Source organism: Leptonychotes weddellii, chromosome 14 (assembly GCF_054177405.1).
Source record: "Leptonychotes weddellii isolate Sample4059 chromosome 14, ASM5417740v2, whole genome shotgun sequence".
NCBI classification, from domain to species: Eukaryota; Metazoa; Chordata; class Mammalia; order Carnivora; family Phocidae; genus Leptonychotes; species Leptonychotes weddellii.
The window spans coordinates 73,330,210-73,353,191 of record NC_138382.1 but is presented as its reverse complement, the minus strand read 5'-3'; the positions used below and the strand labels follow the sequence as shown (position 1 = coordinate 73,353,191).

General features: G+C 57.0%; 2 protein-coding genes across 8 annotated transcripts in view; one reads left to right on the top strand and one right to left on the bottom strand.

Moving 5' to 3' along the window:
• NIBAN2 (niban apoptosis regulator 2) overlaps positions 1-3,339 on the top strand; it is a 46,695-nt gene extending 43,356 nt beyond the window's left edge. Inside the window, exons 6-9 of the mRNA XM_081804090.1 lie at positions 190-453; positions 608-715; positions 824-935; positions 1,326-3,339. Coding sequence (XP_081660216.1) covers positions 190-453; positions 608-715; positions 824-935; positions 1,326-1,909 — 1,068 coding nt within the window. The 3' untranslated portion in view covers positions 1,910-3,339. The remainder of the gene's footprint in view (positions 1-189; positions 454-607; positions 716-823; positions 936-1,325) is intronic.
• Positions 3,340-4,923: 1,584 nt separating this feature from the next.
• LRSAM1 (leucine rich repeat and sterile alpha motif containing 1) overlaps positions 4,924-22,982 on the bottom strand; it is a 38,721-nt gene continuing 20,662 nt past the window's right edge. For 3 of the 7 annotated variants that reach the window (XM_081803640.1, XM_081803644.1, XM_081803639.1), the window contains 10 exons: positions 22,757-22,801; positions 20,834-20,904; positions 18,525-18,624; positions 16,987-17,074; positions 16,291-16,365; positions 14,836-14,916; positions 13,324-13,419; positions 11,398-11,496; positions 10,580-10,711; positions 4,924-9,479 (listed from right to left, as the gene is read on the bottom strand). In XM_081803640.1, the coding sequence (XP_081659766.1) occupies positions 9,090-9,479; positions 10,580-10,711; positions 11,398-11,496; positions 13,324-13,419; positions 14,836-14,916; positions 16,291-16,365; positions 16,987-17,074; positions 18,525-18,624; positions 20,834-20,904; positions 22,757-22,801 (1,177 nt within the window). In that variant the 3' untranslated portion in view covers positions 4,924-9,089. The remainder of the gene's footprint in view (positions 9,480-10,579; positions 10,712-11,397; positions 11,497-13,323; positions 13,420-14,835; positions 14,917-16,290; positions 16,366-16,986; positions 17,075-18,524; positions 18,625-20,833; positions 20,905-22,756; positions 22,802-22,982) is intronic. The other 4 variants (XM_081803642.1, XM_081803641.1, XM_081803645.1 and 1 more) reach the window with 3 other exon arrangements.

Below are 22,982 nucleotides of genomic sequence, written 5' to 3'. Positions count from 1 at the left end.
GGGCGCCTGGGTGGCTCAGTTGGTTAAGCGACTGCCTTTGGCTCAGGTCATGGTCCTGGAGTCCCGGGATCGAGTCCCGCGTCGGGCTCCCTGCTCAGCAGGGCGTCTGCTTCTCCCTCTGACCCTCCTCCCTCTCATGCTCTCTGTCTCTCATTCTCTGTGTCTCAAATAAATAAATAAAATCTTAAAAAAAAAAAAAAAAAAAGATGGGGGGGAACACGTAGGTGCACACACAGGCCGCCTCCACACCTCCCTACAGCCCTGGGGCACAGGCTCAGGAGCCCCTCCGAGGCGTGCAGGAAGGGGCCTTCACGTGCCCCGCGGTGTGTCCTGCAGCAAATGGACAATGCCGTGTACACCTTTGAGACCCTCCTGCACCAGGAGCTGGGGAAGGGGCCCACCAAGGAGGAGCTGTGCAAGTCCATCCAGCGGATACTGGAGCGGGTGCTGAAGGTGAGCGGCCTGGCCCCTGAGCCCAGTCCCCGGGCTGGTACCAGGCTTGCTGCCCCTATGGGAGGCACCGCGGACCCCCTGGCGTGGGCAAGGATTCCGAGGCTCGGGTCAGACCCCCGGGCTTTCGTCCCCCTGACCCCTCTTTTCCTGGCAGAAATACGACTACGACAGCAGCTCGGTGCGGAAGCGATTCTTCCGCGAGGCGCTGCTGCAGATCACCATCCCCTTCCTGCTCAAGAAGCTGGCGCCCACGTGCAAGTCGGTGAGCGTGCCCCTCCCCCACCCCCCCAGCCTCGGCAGCCCCTCGCCCCCAGCCCCCTCCCTCCACCCGCCGGCCTGACCCCCGCCTCTGCCCACCCCACCCCTGCAGGAGCTGCCCCGGTTCCAGGAGCTGATCTTCGAGGACTTCGCCAGGTTCATCCTGGTGGAGAACACGTACGAGGAGGTGGTGCTGCAGACGGTCATGAAGGACATCCTGCAGGGTACGGGAGGGCCAGCTGGGGGGAGCCTCAGCGCCGGGGGAGGGGAGGAGGTGATAAAGATGGCTGCTGAGAGGTCCTCCTGGTCCCAAGCGCTAAGCTGCAAAGAAACCCTAAGCTCGGGGCTTAGGCCTGGCGGTTGGCTTAGGCACGCTGTGTGGCCCTGGGCGGGTAGCATCGCTCCTCTGTGCTGTCCTGTCAGCTCAGGCTTTGGCGTTGCAGACGGTGGCAGATGAGGGACAGGAGCACACGGTGGTGGCCAGCTTGGGCTGCTGGTTCCCAGCAGTGAGGCCGGGGGTGATGATGGGGGTCCTTACTCGGGCGCCGTGGAGGGTGGGCTGGCGGCCGCGGCCTCTGCGCCGACTGTCCTGACCCTGCTCTCTGGCTCCGCAGCCGTGAAGGAGGCCGCGGTGCAGAGGAAGCACAACCTCTACCGGGACAGCATGGTCATGCACAACAGCGACCCCAACTTGCACCTGCTGGCCGAGGGCGCGCCTATCGACTGGGGTGAGGAGTACGGTGGCAGCGGGGGGGACGGCGGCAGCCCCAGCGTCCCAGAAGCAGCCACCCATTCAGAAAAGCGACGGCGTGCCAAGCAGGTGGTGTCTGTGGTCCAGGACGAGGAGGCAGGGCTGCCGTTCGAGGCCGGCCCTGAGCCACTATCACCTGCGTCCCAGGACAGTGTCACTGAGCTCCGTGGCCTGCTGGCCCGGGATCTGCGGGCTGAGAGCCCCCCGCCGGCTGGCCCTCTGCTCAACGGGGCCCCCTCCCAGGAGAGCCCCCAGCCCGCGGCAGCCCCTGAGGCCTCCTCGCCACCCGCCTCACCCCTCCGGCAACTCCCTCCTGGAAAGGCTGCGGACCTTGAGCTTCCCAAACCTAGTGACCAGGAGACCGGGGAGCAGGTGTCCAGCCCTGGTGGCCGCCCCCCCATCCACACCACCACCGAGGACAGCGCAGGGGTACAGACGGAGTTCTAGGCCGGTCACCCCCGAGCTTCTGCTGGACATGGCACACGGGCCACCCCCTCCAAGACACTGGCAGGCTTGGCTCCAGCCGGGGAGCCCCAGATCTAGGCCTTGGGGTGGAGGTAGGGGAGGGCTGGTGTGGCACCTCTGGGGCTGGCCCACCTGAGTCACTTTATTGGGTTTGGTCACACTTTGCTCCGTTTTCTCTTCTGTGGGATGATCTGGGGCTTCCTGCTTGTGCTGGGAGCTGGGCCAGCCGAGGGGGCTGAGGAGTACCTTGGTGGCCGCCGGTTCCCTGGGTCCTCCCTTCCTGCTTTCTGGGGTCGGCTTCCCTCCTGGGGGTCTCACCCTCCTTCTCAGTAAGACCGATGTAGAGTTGTTCGCTGGGTTATTCGGCCACTGAATTCTCTCCCTTCTCACTGGTGGAGGGGGCCCACTGGAACCAGAAGCATGGAGCGTTGAAGCCCAGTTCTGTGTCCAGACCACTGTCCTCCTCAATCCTGGCTGGGCCTCCAGAGGCCAGGTTTGGAGTGGACACTGGCCTCGCTTTGCCTGCTGTGGGGTGAGGGGAGGTGCACAGAGGGGTCTTCAGGCTGTAGCCAGGCTAGGGATGCCTCCTGGAGGAGGGGTGAGGGGCCGGGATTGGAATGAGAAAGGCCCAGAATGTGCTAGTCTGTGGAGAGGAAGTGTTCCAAGGGAGGGAGGGAGGGAGGGAGGGAGGGGGTGAGCTGAGGGGAGGTATTGCTGGGAGTGTCTTCAGAGCAGGCTGAGGTGGCCCAGGGAAGGCTCTGGAAGCTGGAGCAGGCTTTACATTCCCCGCCCCCGCCCCAGCCTAGCTCCTACCTGTTAGCACCCAGCCTCCAGGAGTCCCTCTGTTCCCCCTGCCCGTCCTGTGGCGACACACTCCGGGCTGGGACGGAGGGGTGGCAGGCCGCTCAAGAGGTGGGGTTTGGGGGTATAGATTCTGTCTTCCGAGGGCCACCTCCAAGGTACGCACTGTCCATCAGGGAAGCTGGGTCTGGCTCCCCAAAGCACCACTGGTGGCCCCTCTGAGGATGTAGGGTCAGGCTGTGGCTTGGCCCCTGAAAAATTCCCTTCTTAGATATCCTCCTCCCAAAGCTGCTTGTTTCTGGGGGTGAGGGTTGAGCCGCTTCCCCAGGGCCCGGAATCCCCTGGCTTCCCCAGCCCCCTCGATCCGCTTCCCAGGGCAGGGGCCTCACACCCCCAGGACGTGCGGTGGTGGCTGGTGCTCAGGGACCCTCCGGGTCCCCCCAGCCCTAATCTCAAATGCCTCACTAACCTCCTGCCACCAGGTTCCGTGTTCATCTCTCTCCTCTAGTGCCTTCTCTTGGGGTTTTCTCCAATCATCCTTCCCAGATATTGTACTGAAAATATTATGCAAACTCTTTAAGCTTTACTAATCAATAAATGATTTAAAGCCAGGGACCTGCGTGTGGTGCCGCCAGTGGGAGACCCGGGCCGGAGCCGGTCTAGGACCAGCAGTGCCCCCTGACTTTCTGGGCTCCTCGTTTGACCCCCCCCCCTCCGTGCCTGGTCGGAGGACACCGCCCCGGAGACGGGGTGCAGGGCACACAGGTGACCAGCCTGATGGCAGCTCGGCCTTCTCGGCCAGGAGGGCTGGCAGCAGCTTTAAGGCCAAGTAGCCCCGGGGTGTCCACAGCGGTGTGGGCGTTTTTGGGGACTCCTGCTCACTCAGCAGTCACGGAGCACTCGCTGTGGGCTGAGCACTCCAGGAGGAGAGCACCCTCGTTACCGCCATTTTACCACCGTGTAAACTGAGGCCCAAGAAGATGTGGATCCCTGGCTGAGGTTACAGGGCACACACACACACGCACACACACACACAGCTGGTGGGGATGGGTTGTCCCGTCCAAGGGTGTAAACAGGCGTCCTGGGTGGGATAGCAGCCAGTCACCTTGAGGGACGTTGGCTTCCATGGTGGCCAGTGGCTGAGGGCTGGTCAACAAGGGCTGAGGTGAGGAACGGGGGGGGGCCTTGGGGCCGGAGACCAGACATTCAGCTGCAGTCTTGCTGTGGTCCTTGGCAAATCGCTCCATCTAGAAGAGCAGGGCTGGGCGCTCATAAAAGTCTTTCTCCCTGGGCCTAGTGAGGAGCCTGGGTGATTCGCAAAATGCTGTGCCCTATGTGGCCCTGCCCGCCCAGGTCTCCATCTCCCTCGGCTAAGGCTGAGCCCAGGTTTGGGGCTGAGGGAGGGAGGTGGCAGAGCTCCTGGGGAGTCAGGGGTAGGGGGTGAGACTGTGGGAAGAGGCCCCAGCTCTTGCTTGGGAAGGACTTACAAGGGGCCTTCATCCCATCCCATTTCAGTCTACAGGGTTGATGGTCCCAATCCGATAGGGACACTGAGGTGCAGGCAGACGGCTCTCTGCCACTCCAAGGCCAGGCCCCGGCATCCAGCATCGCACCTGGTGTGAGCACTCAGTGCCCCCTGGTGGCTACTGGCTGCGTCAGGGCCCCGTCAGGTCCCTTATCGAATGCATGGACGGGGAAAGGAGTCTGGAAGGCTGGCCAGGGTCAGCGTTAGCTGGAGGCAGAGCCCGGGGGCCCCAAAGAGACCCACCTCTAGCCCAAAGCAAGCTCCACTTGGTTCAAAACCATCTGCCCGAACATACACAATAAACGTGCAGCTCTGATCAAGCGCAAGGGGGCATGGCTCCTGTTAGAGTTGTGCAATGAACCACCAGCACAACTGCATGGGCTTAGGAGTCCAGAGGCTTCCAGGCTCCAGCCCCAGCGCTGCCATGTCCCAGCTCCCAGGCCCTGGGCCCTTCTCCGGGATAGCGGTAAGGGAGCGCACAGCCCCCGCCCCGCCCCCCCCACGACCTGCTCCAGCTGTCTGTCCACCTGTCATGAGGGCAGATTTGGAGAATGCCTCTCCCACCTCTCCCTCCCTTTGATTGAGGTGAAGCCCTCCCCCCGGACCACCCCCCCTCCCCCCAGCCCTCCCCTGTCCCCGGGCTCCACCAGGCCCCAGCAAGGACTCAGGATCAGGCTGGAGGTGGATTTATTGACATTCCTGCTTCGGGTGGGCAAAGCCCGTTGCCTGCCTGTGAGCTGTGGCGGGGGGATGGGGGGGTGGACTGTTAGGAGGTACAGGTCTGGAGAGCAGAGGGGCCCAGAGGGGGAGGTCGGGAGGGGCGAGCGTGGCTTGCGGTACAAGGCGTGCACTCAGCACACCGGCAAGTCCACGTGAGGCCAGCCCGTGGCGCCCCGTGGTGGCCTCCGTACAGCAGCTCCGCGCTCGGGGCCCTCCCGCACTCCCGCCGCCCCACTGAGGGGGACAGCGCCATCCGTGTTACCCTGATGAGGACGCGAGGCTCCCGCAGGGCAGTGACCTGCCGCAGTCAGACTGCTGGGAAGTGGCAGCGGCCAGGACCCTCAGTCCTGTGCTTAGACGGGGGCACAGCTGCTTCTCCAAAGCCCCGAGGCCGTCCTCAGACTCGGGGTCCTCGCTTCCCCCACAGCAGTCGGACGAGCGGCGGCACGGCCAGGAGCACTCGGTCCCCCTCCCGCCCCCGCCCAGGTGGGCTCGGAGAGGAACGGGGCGGGGGGGGCAGCTCCCAGGCCGAGAGAGGGACCCGGGGCGGGGGGGCTGTGCCGGTCTGGAGCCCGGGGCTCAGCTGCTGTGGTAGAGCCGGAGGCGCTGCGTGACCTCCTGACGGCACAGCGGGCACGTGCGCAGCGGCTGGCAGCATCGGTGGCAGCAGCAGACGTGGCCGCAGTCGAGGAAGATCATCTGGGCCTGAGGAGAGACCGTGGGAGCGGCTGGGTCCTGCCCCGGCCTGTTCCCGGCGACGGGGCAACGGAGCCCCCCGGACCCCTCGCTGTCCTTTACCTCAAGGATCTGAGACCGCAGTTGTCACACGCCATCCGAACGGCACAGAAGTCGCTCCCGACCCCCTACCCCCCGCGCCGCCCCCCGCGCCCCAACAGCTGCCCAGGAGGCCACAGTGTGTCTGCCCAGCCCTGCTGTCGGACCTGTAGGCTGTCCTGAGTTCTGCCTTTTTGTGCCCTGGCCAGCCCCTTGGTCCACAAAGGATTCCAACATCACGGAGCAAAAGCCACATAAGCATGCCTGTGCTTTGCTTCGGCATCTCCTCTTTTCAGGACTTACGCTAAGGAAGTGATCAAGGATGCGCTCCCAACTCCGCCCAAGGCTGTTTGGTACAGCGCTGCTCGTAGTAACAACCTGGAAGCCACCTCTGGGCCCCAAAGCAGGGGGTTTGCTTAAATTTATAACCAACACGTCCCTCCGCATCACGGCATTCCCCGGGCTTACTAAAGACCCTGGAGTAATTACACTGCTAACACGGTAGCTTCTTTTAAGTCGGATCACATGGTGGAGGGAGGGGAGGGGTTTTATTTTCTACACTATATTAAGTTTTACAATAAACATTAATTTTGTTATAGATTTTATATGTATATATATTTAAGATTATTTGAGAGTGAGTGAGTGTGGGGAGGAGGGGGAGAGGGAGAGAGTTTTAAGCAGACTCTGTGCTGAGCACGGAGCCTGACACGGGGTTTGACCCCATGACCCTGAGATCATGACCTGAGCCCAAACCGAGTCAGATGCTTAATTGACTCTGCCACCCAGGCACCCCTAATATTGTTACAGATTTTAAAAGATGGTTTTTTAAAAGTCTCTTCAGAGACAATTATGTTGTTGATATTTAATGACTTGGGAAATTTTCCTTAATTAAGTAGGGGGAAAAAAACCTCTTTTGAAAAAAAGAAAGTCCCAGAAAATGATGTTAGCAATTAGCTCATGTTTGGGTCATGGGATCACGGTAATTTCCTGTATTTTTTGTTGTCCTGTATTTCCCCAAATTTCTAACGAATACAATCTACTTCTACCACTAGAAACAACACACATGCCTGGACAGGCTCAGGACGGGCACAGGCTGGGCCCGCGGGTGGGGCCGCTGCCCCAGACTTACCTCCCGTTCCAGGCATACGACACATTCCGAGGTCGGCACCACCAGCTCTGCCGGGGGAGCGGACGGGCTCACAGACTCAGGCGGCTCCTCGGGGGCAGTGGGCACCTCCAGGGCCCCAAGGACCTCACCCTTGGGTGGATTCAGCAGCTCTGTGGGGACCAGACAGGCTGAGCCAGGGTCATGCCCCCAGGATCCCAACCCCCAGGGGGTCCCCTGGCTCTGCCTGCCACGAGTGAACAGTGAGCTAAGGTGGGGCCCTCGGATCCCACAGGAGGGTAAGGGCCCCCTTATTTCTCTTTTCTCAGCCTCACCCCCCCCATCTGTAACACAGGAGTGCTGACTCACTGGCAGGGAAGGCCACAGTGCTGGTTAATTGGGGCCTCTAACCCCTGACCCTTCCCTGGATCCTTCACAGGGACCCTGCAAGGAGGGCTTGTCACTTGCAAAGAAGAGCAGCCACTTGCCCAAGACCACAGGGCCACCTGGTGGTGGAGCCGTGGGGCAGGAGCCCTTGGTTAGGGGCTCTGGGGGGGATGGGGGCTGTGCTCACAGCTTCCCCACCAGGTCTCCCAGGAGACCTCCGGGGAGCAGGGAGAGGAATGAGAAGGCCCCAGGGCTGCCCCCTCGCCGCCCTGCTCCCAGGAGAGCAGGCACCCCCCCGGGGCCCCAGAGCAGCACAGCAGGATCGGCCCTTACGAAGCGGTCTCTCTCATCATGCAACATACACCAACATCCCTGAGTCCTCTCCATCCCAGATGCACATCCTGATCTTGGTTCAGATTTTCCCATCTATCCTGTGGTTTGAATTACGAGTTTTTATAATTGGAAAAACCTTAAGATTTTTTTTATTTATTTATTTGAGAATGAGAGAGAGCATGAGAGGGAAGAGGGTCAGAGGGAGAAGCAGACCCCCCGCTGAGCAGGGAGCCCGATGCGGGACTCGATCCAGGGACTCCAGGATCATGACCTGCGCCGAAGGCAGTCGCTTAACCAACTGAGCCACCCAGGCGCCCTAAGATTTTTTTTTTAAAGGCTGTTACAACACTAGGCTCCCTGAAGGTACCACGGTGCCACCAAACCATTACTGTAAAGGGGCTCTTCTGTATTTAATGTGACACCAAGTGAGTTCTGGAAGCAGGAAGAGGATGTCAGGAAAGGGACTGAAGGTCTCCTGCCCCCTCTGCAGCTGACAAGGAGAGGTCCCACCCAGCCCTCCCTGCAGCTGGGCAGCATCAGGAAGAAGCTGTACGCAGCCTCAATGGGGAAGGACCTGCTGGTCCCTTCTGGCTCCTGCTAGCCGTAGGGATTTTTTGGAGACGGTGGGAGGCAGCCATCATCTGAGGGGCTCAGAGTGAAGGACACTTATGTCTGCCAGGAGGGGGACCCCAAGCCCTGATGCCAAACTTATCCGGACCTCCAGTCTGACAGCAGGAAGGTGTCAGTACTGGAAAACATCTGGAAGGGGAAGAAGGGATCTATTTCATACATTACTTGATATTAAAGAACTATTAGTTTAATGCATTTTTTAGGTCGGATCAATGCCCCTGGAATAAAATTGGCTGGAAAGCTGGAGCCTGTGGACATCATGACACGGCCCAGGCACCTCGGGACCCAGGATCTCCCCCACGCCAGCCACAGAGCTCTTGCCTCATCCCTGCAATCTGGTCCAGCAATCCCACCTTTGGTCTCTGCCTTGAACGGCCCCTGCCTGAGACCGGCAGTGCCGTGGGCTCGCCCAGCCCGGCAGCCCAGGCAGGCCCGCTCCTTCCATCCTTGTTCCAGGCTCCCTTCCCTTCTCAAGACCCCTCGGTCTCTTCTCGAGGGAGGCCTTAAGCTCAGTGGTTCAGCCATCTGCCTGCGGTGTGACGTTACGGGAGAACATTAACATCTCTGTTCCCTCCGCTCTCTAACGAGGACAGTAGCACCCACCTCACGGGGCTGACACAGGGGCGACACGACATGGTGCATGCGCAGGGGCTGGCGAATACCTGGTGCCTGGGTCGTGCTCGGCACACGGGAGCCCCTGCCTCCCGCATCTGCTCCTGCGTCAGCCACAGCACCTAGACTTCCCCGGGCCTCCACACACAGGTGGACTGCCTTTATGACCCGCCTTTACCCCTCTGCACGTCGTCACAAACATCTTTCCACAGCCACCACAGGCCCGCCCCAGGCACGGTGTCAGGCACTGGGCATGGCTGGTTTCCCCCTCTATTTCAAGGGTCCGCGGTGTGTGGTTCCCAGCATACGGTAGTTTTAGGGAAGGTTACAGGACAGGGCACCAGGAAGGCCCTTCTACTTCTACAAGGAAACTTCTCCTTCTTCCCCCCCACCGCCCATTTTTGTGGCCTATTTTTTCCATTTGGAAATCCTGTTCCTTTAGGAGGGAACCTTAAGGACCGATAGGGGCTAGGACCGGCCCTCAGTTCTCGTCCTGAAATGTAAACAGGTGACCCCCTCCCCCCAGAGCACAGTCCACAAGCGAGGTTGGGGCCTCTGCTTAGTAGATGCCCTGTATTGGTACCTGGCTGGATCCTGGCTGCATCCAACAGCTCCTGGACCCTCCGCAGGATCTCGTGCTGCAGGCCAGCTTCCGAGATGCCCACCTACGGCAGTTCAAGGCAAAGCAAGTTACGGCCTGGGTTTGGGTGGGAGCCACAAGGACCGCCTCCTTCCTGGCTTCTGGCACCTTCACCTGGAAATTCGGAGGCCTGGGCCCCCAGGTCAACAGGAGGCAATGCAGCACCACAGCTGTGGAGCTGACCAGGTGGCAGGGAGGGAAACCGAGGCCCCAAAGGGAACTAACACCGGTAAGAGTCACAGTTGAGCACGTGCCTACCCTGCACTGGGGCAGGGACTCGCTGAAAGCATCACCTGTGAGACCGCACGTCTCCCCCTGCCCCCCGACCACAGGGGAGTCAGGACCCACTGTCAGAGTTCACAGGAAGGGGCAGGGAGTGCCCACTGAGGCCGAGCTGCTGAGGACTGGCAGTGCTGGAGTCCCACAGACCTGCGGGTGACGGTGACACAGCCCCTGTGTGTGACCCGTCAGTTTCTGGGTCAAGGACAGGCCCCACGGCAGAGGGGTAGACAGCATGGCCTCTGGGACCGGACCACCCATGCTCGGGGCCTGACTGTGCCGTGTGACCCCGGGCAAGCTACCACCCTGCCGCGTCTCCACTTCCTCAACTGAGAAACGACAAGGATGCTACGTGCCCGGCCGGGCCGTTGCAGGGGCCAGCATGGGAAAGCCCTTAGGAGAGCGCCTGGCACTGGCCAACGGCTACAGACCTTAGCTGCCCTCATTCGGCTCTTTCGAAGCGTAAACGAACTAACGCAATGCGGAGCTCAGCTCCGACCCAGAACGTCAGCAGGCTCAGGCAGTGCTGCCATTCCGAGGTCCGTGAAGCCGGGGGCGGGCCAGGCCAGACAGCCTCCGAGGACTTGTCCTGGGCCTACAACGTCAAGGTCCCAGCTGAGCGGGGGGAGTAGTCTAGGGTTGGGCAGACGACGTGCAGGCTACACCCAGGGGCTGAGGGGCCGACGAGGTGGGGGTTCTGGCTGTCTGGAAGCACAGGGGCCCCGGAACATGGGCTCATGGCAGACCGCACCCACAGCGGCAGGAGCGCAAGCCGACCCCTGGCGGCTCGGACGGCGGCCTCGTGCAGCGCTCCAACCCCCCCACCCCGGGGCTGCCGCCTCCCACCTTGGCCAGGTCGGCAGGGCTCATGCGGCTCAGCGTGTCCAGTGAGATGCGGTGGTGGGCGAAGAGAGGCAGGTAGTGTTCCGCCGACAGATCCACCAGGAGGGCCGCCAGCTGGCGCTCCAGGCCTTCCTCCTGCGGGACAGACCCACGGGAGAAGCTGACCACACCGCCAACACGGCCCCCGTTATTCACAACGGCGAACAAAGGCTCTGAGCACGTTTAACAGAATATATAAAACGTCTCCTCGGAACTCTTCCTACAAAAATGCATACGTGAGCACAGAGATAAAGACGCGAGGAAGTTCGCTGCCAGTCTATCTGTAAACTTGAAAATGGTTAAGCGATCAGGTACCCATCAAGAGGAGCTGTTTAAATCAATGAGGGCTCATCCAGATACTAAATACTATGTCTGGAAACAATGAGGAGATTTATTATGTATACAGCTAGAGAACTGCCCGTCATTATTAAGAGTAAAAAACAGTTTGCCAAAATAGTATATATAGAAGGACTCCATTTTTATTAAAAAACAAAATAAAAAAACCAGTGTGTGTGTGGGGGGGGAGGGGGGACCACATCCATCCCGCCCACAGCGGGGGTTTGCAGGGGGTTTCTGTGCTCCCCACCCCACATAGCTCTCCCCCTTCCCGTACCAGAAGGAAGGCACCCACGCTCTCTTTTCTGTCCCCGCCGGGGCCTAGCAGAGGACCCGGCACACTAGTCACTGGAAATATGAACAGAACAGAACTGGAAAGATCAGGCAGCCAGGCATCCCCGAGGCGGGGGAGGCTCTCCGAAAGGGTAGGGACCAGCAGTCCTTACCTGCAACTTCAAGGACAAGGGTTTCTGGTTCAAAAGCCGTTGATACTGAATCAGCCAGTAATTTTCCTGCTTGGTTTCGCTTTTGGCTTCTAACTCTGTCTGCCAAGGATGAAGCAGGCATCGTTAGTTCTAGGTCAGTAAATAAAAACTGTAAGGACAGTGCCCATTGTGAACGAGGCTTTTGGCTGGTGGAGGTTGCTCGGTAGTCTACAAAGAACTTCCGCAGCCCCCACAGTCTCACCACTTAAACTACTGAGCCCGGAAAGGCAGGAAGTGCCTCGACCCCCAGTTACCTGCTGCGAACAATCTCAGCCAGGGCACACCTGGGGTTGAGGCCAGACTCAGGGCTTCAGACGCCTGCCACCAGGCTCTGCGGGCCCCTCCTCGGGCTCAGCTCTGGTGACAGGCAGGGAGAGAAATAGGATTCTAAGGACAATATGGGCCTCTGGAGTGGGCTTCACCCTTCTGACAAAGCTGGAGAACGACAGACATGCTACTGAAACGGATCCCTTCATTCTGCCATGAACAAGTAGACATGATTCTAGGTGCACGATTCTAGGTGCTGGGGCCAGTCCCACGACAAAAATGGTATGAACAGCAACAGCTAACGTTTTCAGAGTGCCGTGTGCCAGAACCCGCTATGCACCCAGGTGCCATTTTCCTTAATTCGCACAGCTCCGTGAGGGGGTCCGACTTCCAGGGTGAGCAAAGGGAGGTTCAGAGTGATTAGGAACCTGCCCAGTTACAAGAGCTGTCCGGGGTGAGGGCCAGGACTTGGACCCAGGCCTGTGTTGCCCGGGGACCTGTGTTCTGAGCAAGCCAGGCGGCCCAGCCAGGACTGCGGCCACACGCTGGGGGCCAAAGGAGAGGCGGGCAGCAAGACTTCAACCCAGGCCTTAGGGCCTGTCTGGCCGTCCCTCCCAGACCTTGCCAAGCTGCTCCCCTCTGCTGCCCACGGCCCTCCCCAGGCTGTGGACACATCTCTCGTCTGGCACCCGTGACCCCAGCAGTCACGATCTGCTGAGGGGGGGCTTCCTCCCCTGGATGGTGAGTGCTCTGAGGCCCCTAAGGGCAGGAGCATAGGGCCAGAGGGCACAGCGGCTGCTGCAAGATGCCACCGTGCCATCCGCGCGTTAATACAGTTCGCAGGCGACAGCGGTAAGGCATCACGAGGAACCGGCAGCTTCTGACTGGCCCGCACATGGGCTCGTGTGGGGCTGTGGAAGCTGGTCTCAGTCTTCCCTGCACAGGGCTCTGTCCACAACGGAGCTCAGAGAACGTCTGGAGCATTAACGACACCATAGGAGCGACTTAGGCCTCTGTCCCCAATGCTCCAATGCACACGGGGTCTAGAGGAAACGATCGCCACCTGCCACCATGACAATGTGCCAGAGTCAAACACATTTGGGTACAGGGGACAGCTGGGCAACTCCTGCCAAAAGCTTATTACACAGCCTGCCCTGGACACAGAAAGTCCTCTCCTGGGCATCGGTCTTGAATAGATACTCATGGTCGTTCTCGATACTCCACTACAAAGAGAGCATTCCTTAGAAAAGTAAAGAACTGGAAGTAGTCTGAATGCTCAGCAATGGGCTAGGATGGCCCATCCAGATGCAGCCAGGAAGCGTATGGAGAACATTTTAGGGCATGAAAAGAACAGAGGCAAATGAGCTGGTTCTAAAGAGGTGTGTACCATCTTATGTTTATAAGGCACACACATACACAGCTATAAATATGCATCATAGTGGTCAGAAAACACATCAAAGCGTTAGCATTAGGTAACTCTCAGAAGTGAGTCTTTTCCTTCGTTCTCTTTTTCTTTGATGAGCAACTATTACTTGAATAACAGTAACGCTTCTAAGAATGCCGAGTGTGTTTAGGGAAAGCGAACCCATGTGCGATGCGGAATGCAGAAGCCAAGCGCACCAGAATTTCCCGGAGCTCTTCCTCTCGTCGCGTCTTTTCCTTGAGCAGCTGCTGGAGCAGGGAGCTCAGGGCCCAGCGCTGCTCCGAGATCATCTCCTGCAACACAAGACCATGCCTAGTGCCGCTGGAAGCTCATAGCTCTGGAGCCAGGAGTACCCCATGGGGTGACAGGATCCCCCCCCGCCACTTCATTTCCAAGCTGGCAGCCAGGACCCCACAGTGGGCCCAACTCAACCAGACAGAGGGTTGGGGGATGGAGCCGAGGGGCCCCTCTGCCTGGGCATCCCCTCATCTTCTCCCTGTGGGGGTCAGGCCAGGCGTGGGATCTAGTGACTCCTGACAATGGAATGGTAAGAAACAGCAAACAAAGGAAATGACAAGCCACAGGTACATGACTGCAATCTCAGGGACTACAGAGCGTGTGGGTGGAAGCACAGGCAGGGAGGGTTGGCGTGTAACCCCCATGGGTCTGGAAGGTTCTACCCAGATGGAGGCACATGCAAACTGGGCGAAGTCCTCGTTTGTGTCTGTGTTCCACTCATTTCTTACTCTTGGAAACCACGGAGGCCCTCAAAATGGGAGCCTCACAAGCTCTGATGGGCAGGAGACATGGGCACCTGCCAAGCACGGTGGCTGCATCTTTTCTGAGAGCTCATCTCTGAAGACAGGCGGCAAGGCTCACAAAGGGCTTTGCATTGGCTAGCTTGCCCCAGTGTGATGGCCCTAGGACACAAGCTGGGCCTGGAAGATGATTTCCTTTTACGAAGGGGAGAAATGGGAGGCCTAGGAGGGGAAGTGACCTGCCTTAGGTCACACAGCACATCTGTGACAGACCTGAGAACAGACACAAACACAGGGACAGACAGAAGGCTCTACTCAGAAGCCGGATGTGGGGCGCAGGTCCTCACACACCATTGATCCATCTGCTTTTGGACATTTGGGCAGAGGTCGGGGCAGGGCACGGTCCAGCCCTCTTCTGTGCCTGCCCAGGTCACACAGTACGACTATAGAGGACAAAGCCCAGGTCCCGGACACGCAGTCCAGAACGCCACCTGCTGGTCCCTACTGCCCCCACGCTCTACAAGCAGGACACCCAGACTGGAGCTCCCAGAGAAACCGCCTGCAGGGAGTGACACAGTTACAGCTGGGCCCTCTCCTCCAGAGATCCTTGGGACACCAAGACAGCTCCTTCCCCAGAGGAGATCAGCCCGTGAGTTGAACCAGCACCCCAAAAGCATGGTTTAAAGAGACAGGGAGCTCAGCAGTGACCCTGCTTCAAAACAAAGAAAATGCAGAGATGGAGATGGGCCTGGGTGAGCCTTGGCAATGAAACCCGACTTCCTCTGACCCTCCTGCTGAGCAATAGGCTGCCCCGACCCTAACCTTGGCCTGCGCTGGGCTCGCCCCCCAGGCTGTGCTCCCATCACAGCCCCAGAGGTGCCTGCCTGCCTGCTGGGGAGCAGCTGTGGGGAGGGAGGCAAGGAGGAGGGGCAGGCCAGGAGCCCTACATACCTGCAGTGCCTCTGTGTCCAGGGACTTCCTCTTTACCTCCAGCTGAGTCAGCTGCAATAACTCAGTTTCTATTAACTTAATCTAAACGGAAGACGAAACAGGGTTTTTTTAAATTCACATTAACCAAGGTTCAAGTCTGTGCTGCTCCCTGAAGGCCAAGTGGGGTCTAAGAAACCTTTCGGGGGCGGTCGGGAATGAAGGGGACCTGGGTGCCTTGGGAACCCCCTCAGCAGGGCTTTAAAAGAATTAGTTGTTTCAGGGCCCCGAGTGCTTGGGGGGCACAGACGGGCCTGTCCTGGAGGGCCCATCCCAGAGAGGCTAACGGCTTATGGAATGGAGACAGGCCCGCCTTTAAGGTTCAGGCCAGAGTGCAGAACAGACACAGGTCCTCACTGAGCCTCGCACTCACCGCAGTGTCTTACTTCCTGTAACTGCCGTCACAGAGAGCAGAGGGTAATGGAGTGACTAAGAACAACGATGGTAGCAGCTGATGCTTCCAGAACATCCTGTGTGCAAGGCTTGTGCTGTGTACTCTAACTACAATGTTGTCATCAAATCTCCCCTGGTTATTAGGAGATATTACTGCCTCCATTTTACAGATGAGGAAACGGGGGCTCAGAGAGCTTAAGTAACTTGTTCAAGGACACAGAGCAGGTTGGTGAGGGAGCCCTTTCCCGGGGCTCTCCCTGCTTGGGTCTGAAGGGGAACAGCTGGCCAGCTGGGTCAGAACCACCCACAGGGAGGATGCCTGGGGGTCAGACCCCACAGTTAGTGACTCCTCCACCCCGAGCCTGTGACCCTATGGCCCTCACCCCTAAGTTCCTATGGCCCCACCAACCCCTGGTCAGAGGAATGAGCTTCATGTCCGGCAAGGTGGGATTGAAATTAAAGAGGGAAATAAAAAGGTAAGTTGGTTTTGGCCAAAAAAAGAGAAAAGAATACAAAGAAAAAAACATGCAAAAATGTAAAATTCAAAGTGTGCCGAATAGTATGCGATGAGCATTCCCGCAGCCTGAAAGCTCCGTCTCCAGCCCTCCAGAAAGCCCAGGGGGGCCCAACATAGCCCACCGGGCGGAGGCCAGCCTGCAGGTCGGCAGCCGAGCCCAGACCAGAGCACAGCTCCCTCCAGGCGAGGCGGCCTCCCCTGCCTGCCCTGGTGGGCCACCCCATCCGCCCCAGCTCCTCAGTTTGAGCTGATGGAGGTGGTCACTGGGGTGGAACTGACCGCATTTCCCCCAGGGAGGGCTTCCTGCCTGGGGCACGGTGGATGCAGAGGCTGCCTAAGCCGTCCAGGCTGCCCACGGGCATCAGGGGAGGCAGCGGAACCATTTATGTGGCAGGGGTGGCGTGGAGTTGGGGGGGAATGGATGGCTGAGGGGCGCATGAAGGAACCACCTCTGCCGTCTGGGAAGGCACGCAGGAAGGGGTCGGTGGGGCCGCACCCCCAGCCCTCACCTGGTTCCTGATCTGCCGGTGCATCAGGTCTTTCTTCACCTGGAGAGCCTCAAACGCGGCCTTCTGCATGGCGCTCTGCAACAGAGATCACCAGCTGCTCGGCAGGTGCCCGGGGCCCGGGCCAGGGGGCACACAGAATCTGCTCAGAAACCCCTTCATGGAGGACTTCCCGGTCTCTTAGAGGGAACGTAACTCTTTAGCTCACTTGTTCACATTTTAGAAATAATATCTGCGAAAGGCTCACTAGCCCTGGATACTATGTGCACTGAATTTCCACAACCAGGGGTGTGGGTGCTTTCACTGCCCAGTTTCACGAGGAAGGTGAGGTGGCCAACAGAGGTGCGCCGTCTGGAAGCAGGAAGTCGAAAGGCCCTTGGCACTCTCCTGTGTGCTCTGCCTCCATGGAGTGATCCCCACGTCCTGCCCCTAAGTCCTTACGACAGAGCCACATAGCACGGAGAGTAGGTGCCTGCCACGGAAGCAGGAGATCCTTCTCTAGATCTCAGTGACCAGAAAACCACCATGCTCTCCCTCTCCCAGCCCCTCTGTCCTGAGGGTCTATATAGTTCTAAACATACTAAGCATCTTGGGTCTTCTATGCTAAGGACAGGGCTCCATGCAGACTTGTGATGCTCTGCCTCAGGCTCCCTGTGCCCATCTTGAGCCCCTGCCCTCACACCCTGGACAAAGGCTCACCTCCTGCAGGATCTGGCTGATGGCTTTGTTCTGATCCATCTGCTGCCATGACAGAATCTGCTGGAACCGCTCATCCATTTCGGCCATGCTGCCAGAAAGACAGCAAATTAATTCACTCTCTGAATGTTTTCTGAGCATCTACCAAGTGCCAGGAACCTTGGAGATCAAAATAAACCATTTACCCATTCAATAATAATACTCAAGCAGCACCTGCTGGGGGGTACCTCCTGGGCGGGGCACAGACATGGCATTTGTCTTAGAAGGAAGGGGACAGAGTCGGTGTGTCTGGGTCCTCTCATCCACCCCTCCATCAGAATCTCCTCTACAATGCCCTTGAAGTAGTGGCCTGGCTTCTGCCCTCCCACCTCCACCAACAAGCTCATGACCTCCCAGGTGGGCCACCTGGGCCGTGAGAAAGCTCTCCTTCTCGGGCAGTAACAGCCATGCCCCACCCGACACCCCTAGCATTTCCCACCCTGGCCTCGGATCTGCTCTTAGCCCCCAGAACAAGTCTAGTGATTCTGGCATAAAAATCCAAACCCTGAAGCCCCACATATGTCCATACTTTGGCATAATCTTGGTTTTGAGTTTGTTTCGTAATGATAGCTGTTATTTATTGGCCCTTTTGTGGCAAAGACCATCCTCGTTAAATCCAACGACTCCAGGGGTAGGTACTGTGACTTATCCCCATTTTTCTGATAAGAAAATTGAGGCTCAGAAGGGAAATGGACTGACCCAACACTTCACAGTTACTAACAGAAGGGGGACCTGAGTCCAGGTCTGTCCGCCGCCAGTGTGCACACTCCTAAGCTCGATGTTCTATCGCCAGGAAAGGAAGGGGAAATCCCCCCACCTGTGAGGACACGGGGAGGCTGGGGGCTGTGCCAGAAGCACCTCGACAGGGGGAGAAACACCAGGGTAGCCGGTGCTCCTGGCCCATCTCCCGAGCACCAAGAGCTCTTCTCCACGGCTGTGCCGACACGTGTGGTTCCCTCAACAGACTAACCCACAGCGAGGCAGTGAACTTGGCCAGCCAGACCCACAGCTGCCGCCAGTGTGAAAGCAACCTATCACCTCTCCCTCCAGGGCACGCCGCTCCCGGCCTCTGCAGACCCTCGGAGGTCGAGGAGGGCAACGCGGTCAAGAGCACGCCCCCGCTCTGCCTGGGCCTGAACCCTGGCTCTGCCACCTGCTGGTTGGGTTTCCTTGGATGTGTCACATAGGCTCTCTGAGCCTGAGCTGTGGTGGCAAAACGGGGCTAATGACACACTGCCACAGAGAGTCAGTAAGCCAACACACATCCCTTGGCCGAGTGCCTGGCTCACAGGAAGTGCATGAGAAGTGCGAGTGATTGCTGTCGCTTTACCAGAGCCTGACCCAATCATGGGGTCCAGCTACAGAAGTCATGAAGAGCCGTCACCGCTTGCCCATGATGCACGGCCAAGGCTGGGGCGGGGACTGCAGTGCCCAGCGCTCACCCCCACAGTCCTGGGCCCCGAGCCAGTGCCCCCAACTCAGGAAGCCTCTCCTTACCTTACCTGGAACAGGCCTGCTGGACCAAGCTCTGCCTCTGAGACTCGTAGGCCATCTGGATGAGCCGGTTCTTATAGCTCTCGGTCAGCATCTGCTGCATGGCGGCTGAGGAAACATGGGGGTGGGACTGAGAAAGGGGCACCACTCCTGGGGGCCTCGTGGGGTTCACCTCATCACCCGCCTCACAGTCACCCTTAAAAGACACTTTTTTAAAAAAAGATTTGAGAGGGAGAGGTAGCACGCGAACAAGCAGGAGGAGGGGCAGAGGGAGAGGGAGAGAGCATCTCAAGCACACTTCCTGCTGAGCACAGAGCCCGATTTGGGACTTGATCTCACGACCTGGAGATCATGACCTGAGCGGAAACCAAGAGTCAAATGACTGTGCCATCCAGGCGCCCCCCTCCAAAAATTTTAAACTATGGAAGTAACTTAAGCTTGAAAAGGCTATTTGTAAAACACCAAATAGCATGCACACAAAATCTTTTATAATCTTATCACCCAGAGATATTTTGATATATATTCTTCTAGTCAATTTTTAATGCATATTTATAGAACTGAACAGATATTCATACACCCAAATTCACAGCAGCGTTAGTCACAAAAACCGAAAGGTGGAAACGACCCAAGTGTTCACGGACAGATGGTGAACAAAATGTGAATACACAAATGGAAATATTACTCAGCCTTCAAAAAGGGAAGTTCTGACACCTGCTCCAGCAGGGATGAACCCTGAGGAGGTTCTGCTGAGTGAAAGCAGCCTGTCATGAAATGTCAAATACCACAGGATTCCACTTACATGGGAATGTTGTCAGATTCAGCAAGACAGAAAGTGGAATGGGGGTTCTACGTGGGCTGGGGAGGGGGAGGGAGAATCTGTGTTTATCGGGGACAGACTCTCAGTCGGGAAGATGCAGTTCTGGAGCTGGACGGCGGTGGCTGCTGAGCAACGTGGATGTGCCGTGTGCCACAGAGTCGTACAATCACAAGTGGTTAAAATGGCAAAGTTTAGGTTATATATTTTACTACAACAACAACAAAATTACAATGTGACCACGCTAAACACACCACTTCTCACTTTTTGTGACTAATTCCCCATGGCCACGTGGCAGCGTGAGGAACTGGCCGTAACATACTGCAGGGCACGGATCACCACGGTTTATTTAGATAATCCTCCATTTGGGGGCATTTGGTCTCTTTTGCAATTATTAAATGGTAAGTGTCCTTGCCCAAACATCCTTATGCAATTTGATTATTTCCTAAGATTAATTTTTAGAAGAGTACAGTTTTAAGGCCGTGAATAATAGGAGTTACCCTTTCTGCCCTCCAGAAAGATCCCGCTGATTCACATTCCTTTTGGCAGGACACAGGACAGCATGATACCATATGTCCTCAACAAGGGTTACTACCGACTCTTGACTTCGTTGTTTTATGGAAATCTTTTTAGTTATAAAAATAGTACATGCTCATTTTTAAAAAAACTAAGCAATAGGGAAGTTTAAAAAGGTGAAAACAAAAGTCCCCGGTACTGATACTATTCCTAATCAGTCAATTTATTATTAAACATCCTTCTGGAAATGCAAAAAAAGGTTTTCTTTCGTATAAATGGTGGGTAATAGTGACCTTAAAATAGGAACATTAATAACACCTCATCAGGAGGGAGTGAGATGAAGTGGTGTATGCAAAGTGCTTGGCAAGGGGCCTGGTACACAGTGTTCCATAGTATCCCACTCCAGTATCCAGCCTTGGGAGGATGGGGCCAGCCAAGAAGAACCATTCCTTATTTTAAAAAAAGGAGGAACTGACTCCTGGTCTTCCTTGGCACATGGCTGGATGCTCTCAGTGCTCACGATCAGACAGGAAGTACCCCCCCTCCAAGTATGGACAAAGTGTGGTGCCATGGGGCCACTTCTTGGGAATGGCAGGATGGGGAGCTCCCAGCAACACAAGAGGGGCCAACCACAGCTCTTGGTAACAGAAATCCTACGGCCTTTGTGAAGTGCTCACTCAGTGCCAGGTATCATCTCGTCTGACCCTCAAATGACCCCATGAGCTGGGAAATTATTGTTCTCCCCATTTCAGATAAAAACATGGAGGCTCCGAATAGTTAGGGACCAGTAATGGCCCTGAGGTCATACAGGCTTGTTTCCGAGTCAGCCATGGACCGCAGGGCCCATGCTTCCCTCCTGGACTCTACTGCCCCTCTTGAGCCCGCTGTACCTGACCTACAGGGAGAAGGTGGCCTCCCCCGCACCCTAGTCAGACAAGCTCTGTTCCCAGGACCCCACACCCCTCCCCCAAGACCCTCCCCACTCACAGGCAATCTCACGTCTCCGCAGGTTCTCCGTCTCCTCCTGGGTTATGGACATCAACTGTTCCATCCTTATTCTAGGAGGAAAAAAAAAAAATCCATCCATTTACTGAGCAGATCTAACACTTCCAACAGGGAATCGCATCAGAGGAATGCCGCCTTCTTCGGGAAGTCCTCCTTGATGTGCCCACCTAGACCAGCTCCTGCTGCATCACGCACTTCCACCTGGGCCTAACCTGCAGCCTGGTAGGCAGAGTTTCTTGCATAACAAGATGAACATTCCCTTCGGAAAACGGGCAAAGGACAAAAACGGCCACTTCACAGATGGTTAAATACAAGTGACCAATAACCACCTGGAAAGAGGCTCACGTCACCGCTAACTAGGAGTACAACCCCCTCCCCTACCAGGCTGGGAGAGGAGGGGAAGCACCAAGCACCGTGGCAGCGCTGAAGGTGAAGCGGGCACTTTTGCGGCCCGCTGAGAAGGGCAGCCGCTGGCAAAGCGTCTTCCAGAAGGCCATGTGGCAAGACCCATCAAAAGGTCCTTTGAACACGTCCTTCAAAAATATTCACGTCAGGGCACCCGGGTGGCTCAGATGGTTGGGCGTCTGCCTTCGGCTCGGGTCATGATCCCGGGGTCCTGGGATCGAGTCCTGCATCGGGCTCCCTGCTCCTTGGGGGCCTGCTTCTCCCTCTGCCTCTCGCTCTCTCTCTCTCTCTCGGTCTCTCATGAATAAATAAAATCTTTAAAAAAAAAATATTCACATCAGTGCCTACGTTCAGTAGAATGTAGAATCGAATAGTGCTACAATAGTGCTTGTCATTACGAAACACCGGGAACTTCTGGGTCCACAGAGGACGAATTCGGATATAATCACATAGTAAATACTCTACAGCTATTACCAATGAGGTTTCTGGCGTGGAAACCCATCCGTGACACAGTAAATGAAAATTAAAAGGTAAGTGCACGTCCAGATGTGCACACTGCGTGTGTGCTGTTTCCCCACTGTAAACGAGTCCTAGTGGCTCGGACAGAACATCTCATCTCTCTGCAGGGTCTCGCTTCGTTGGAAGCAGCATCTGAGCACCTCTGCCTCCTGCCCAGGCCCTCCTGCCCAGGGCACCCAAACAGGGAGAGGGCACTTGGTCAGCGTGCGCCAGATGAACTGGCCACAACCGGGCTGGGCCCTGGCGGCTCCCAGCTCTCGCAGCACCACGGCTGAAGGGGCCAGGTGAGAGGGCTACCCTACAGGAGTTCTTCCCAAGCAGCCAGGGGCCTGGAAGGCCGGCATAAGGACCACAGCAAAGCCCACGCTGCTATTCTGGAACTCCAGGGAACCAGGAGGGATTCCGGATAATCCTGAGGGGGAGGGGAGCAGGGGGGAAGGAGAGAGAGGAAAGAAAGGGGGCTCTTCCCTCTCAGCTATCCTCTTTCCTACTTACTAAAGGGGTGCGTCTCAGTAAACCTGGAAAACACAAAGGAAAACACCCAAAGATCACCACGTCTAATTTCTGCCTCTCAGAAATGTTTGGCAAGCCACACAGGGTGGCTCCTTGTGCTCTCTGAGCAGATATACACTGTGTTTTGAAGAAATCATACACTGCTCTGCTTTAACTGTAGCCCCCACTTTTCTACTTTGTGATAGAGTGTGTTTCCCTCAATAAGAAATGGATTTTTCTGATTTTTTTATATTAGCCATATAGTTGGACATTACACATTTTATTTACATCTCAGTTTTTCTCAGGAATGTACATGTGTGTTAAACTTGCAGGTGGTGATTCTTTTTAAATACCTAAGGAGGTCAATCTCCTTACAGCTTTAGGAAAACTTTCTGGCATAATCCTTGAGAATCACAAGATCTTCTCTCCCCAAAACCTCCCCCCCAACCCCAAGGCAACACTGAGAAAGTGCTTGAGCGAAACGCTAACCTTTCATTTTCCAACGACTTCAAGATCTCAGAACTTTTCTTTTGCCTGTGGAGAGAACCCAAACCGTAAAAGGTCACTGCAGTTGTCACCAGCAGGCCTGTTTCCAACAAAACTGCCCTCCCCTCGCTGCACTGGCTGTGAAGAGGGGGCTTAGGAACCGGCCGGGGTTCTCAGCTCAGAACCTCGGGGCTCTGTGTCCTCGGGCCAGGTACTCAGCCACACCAAG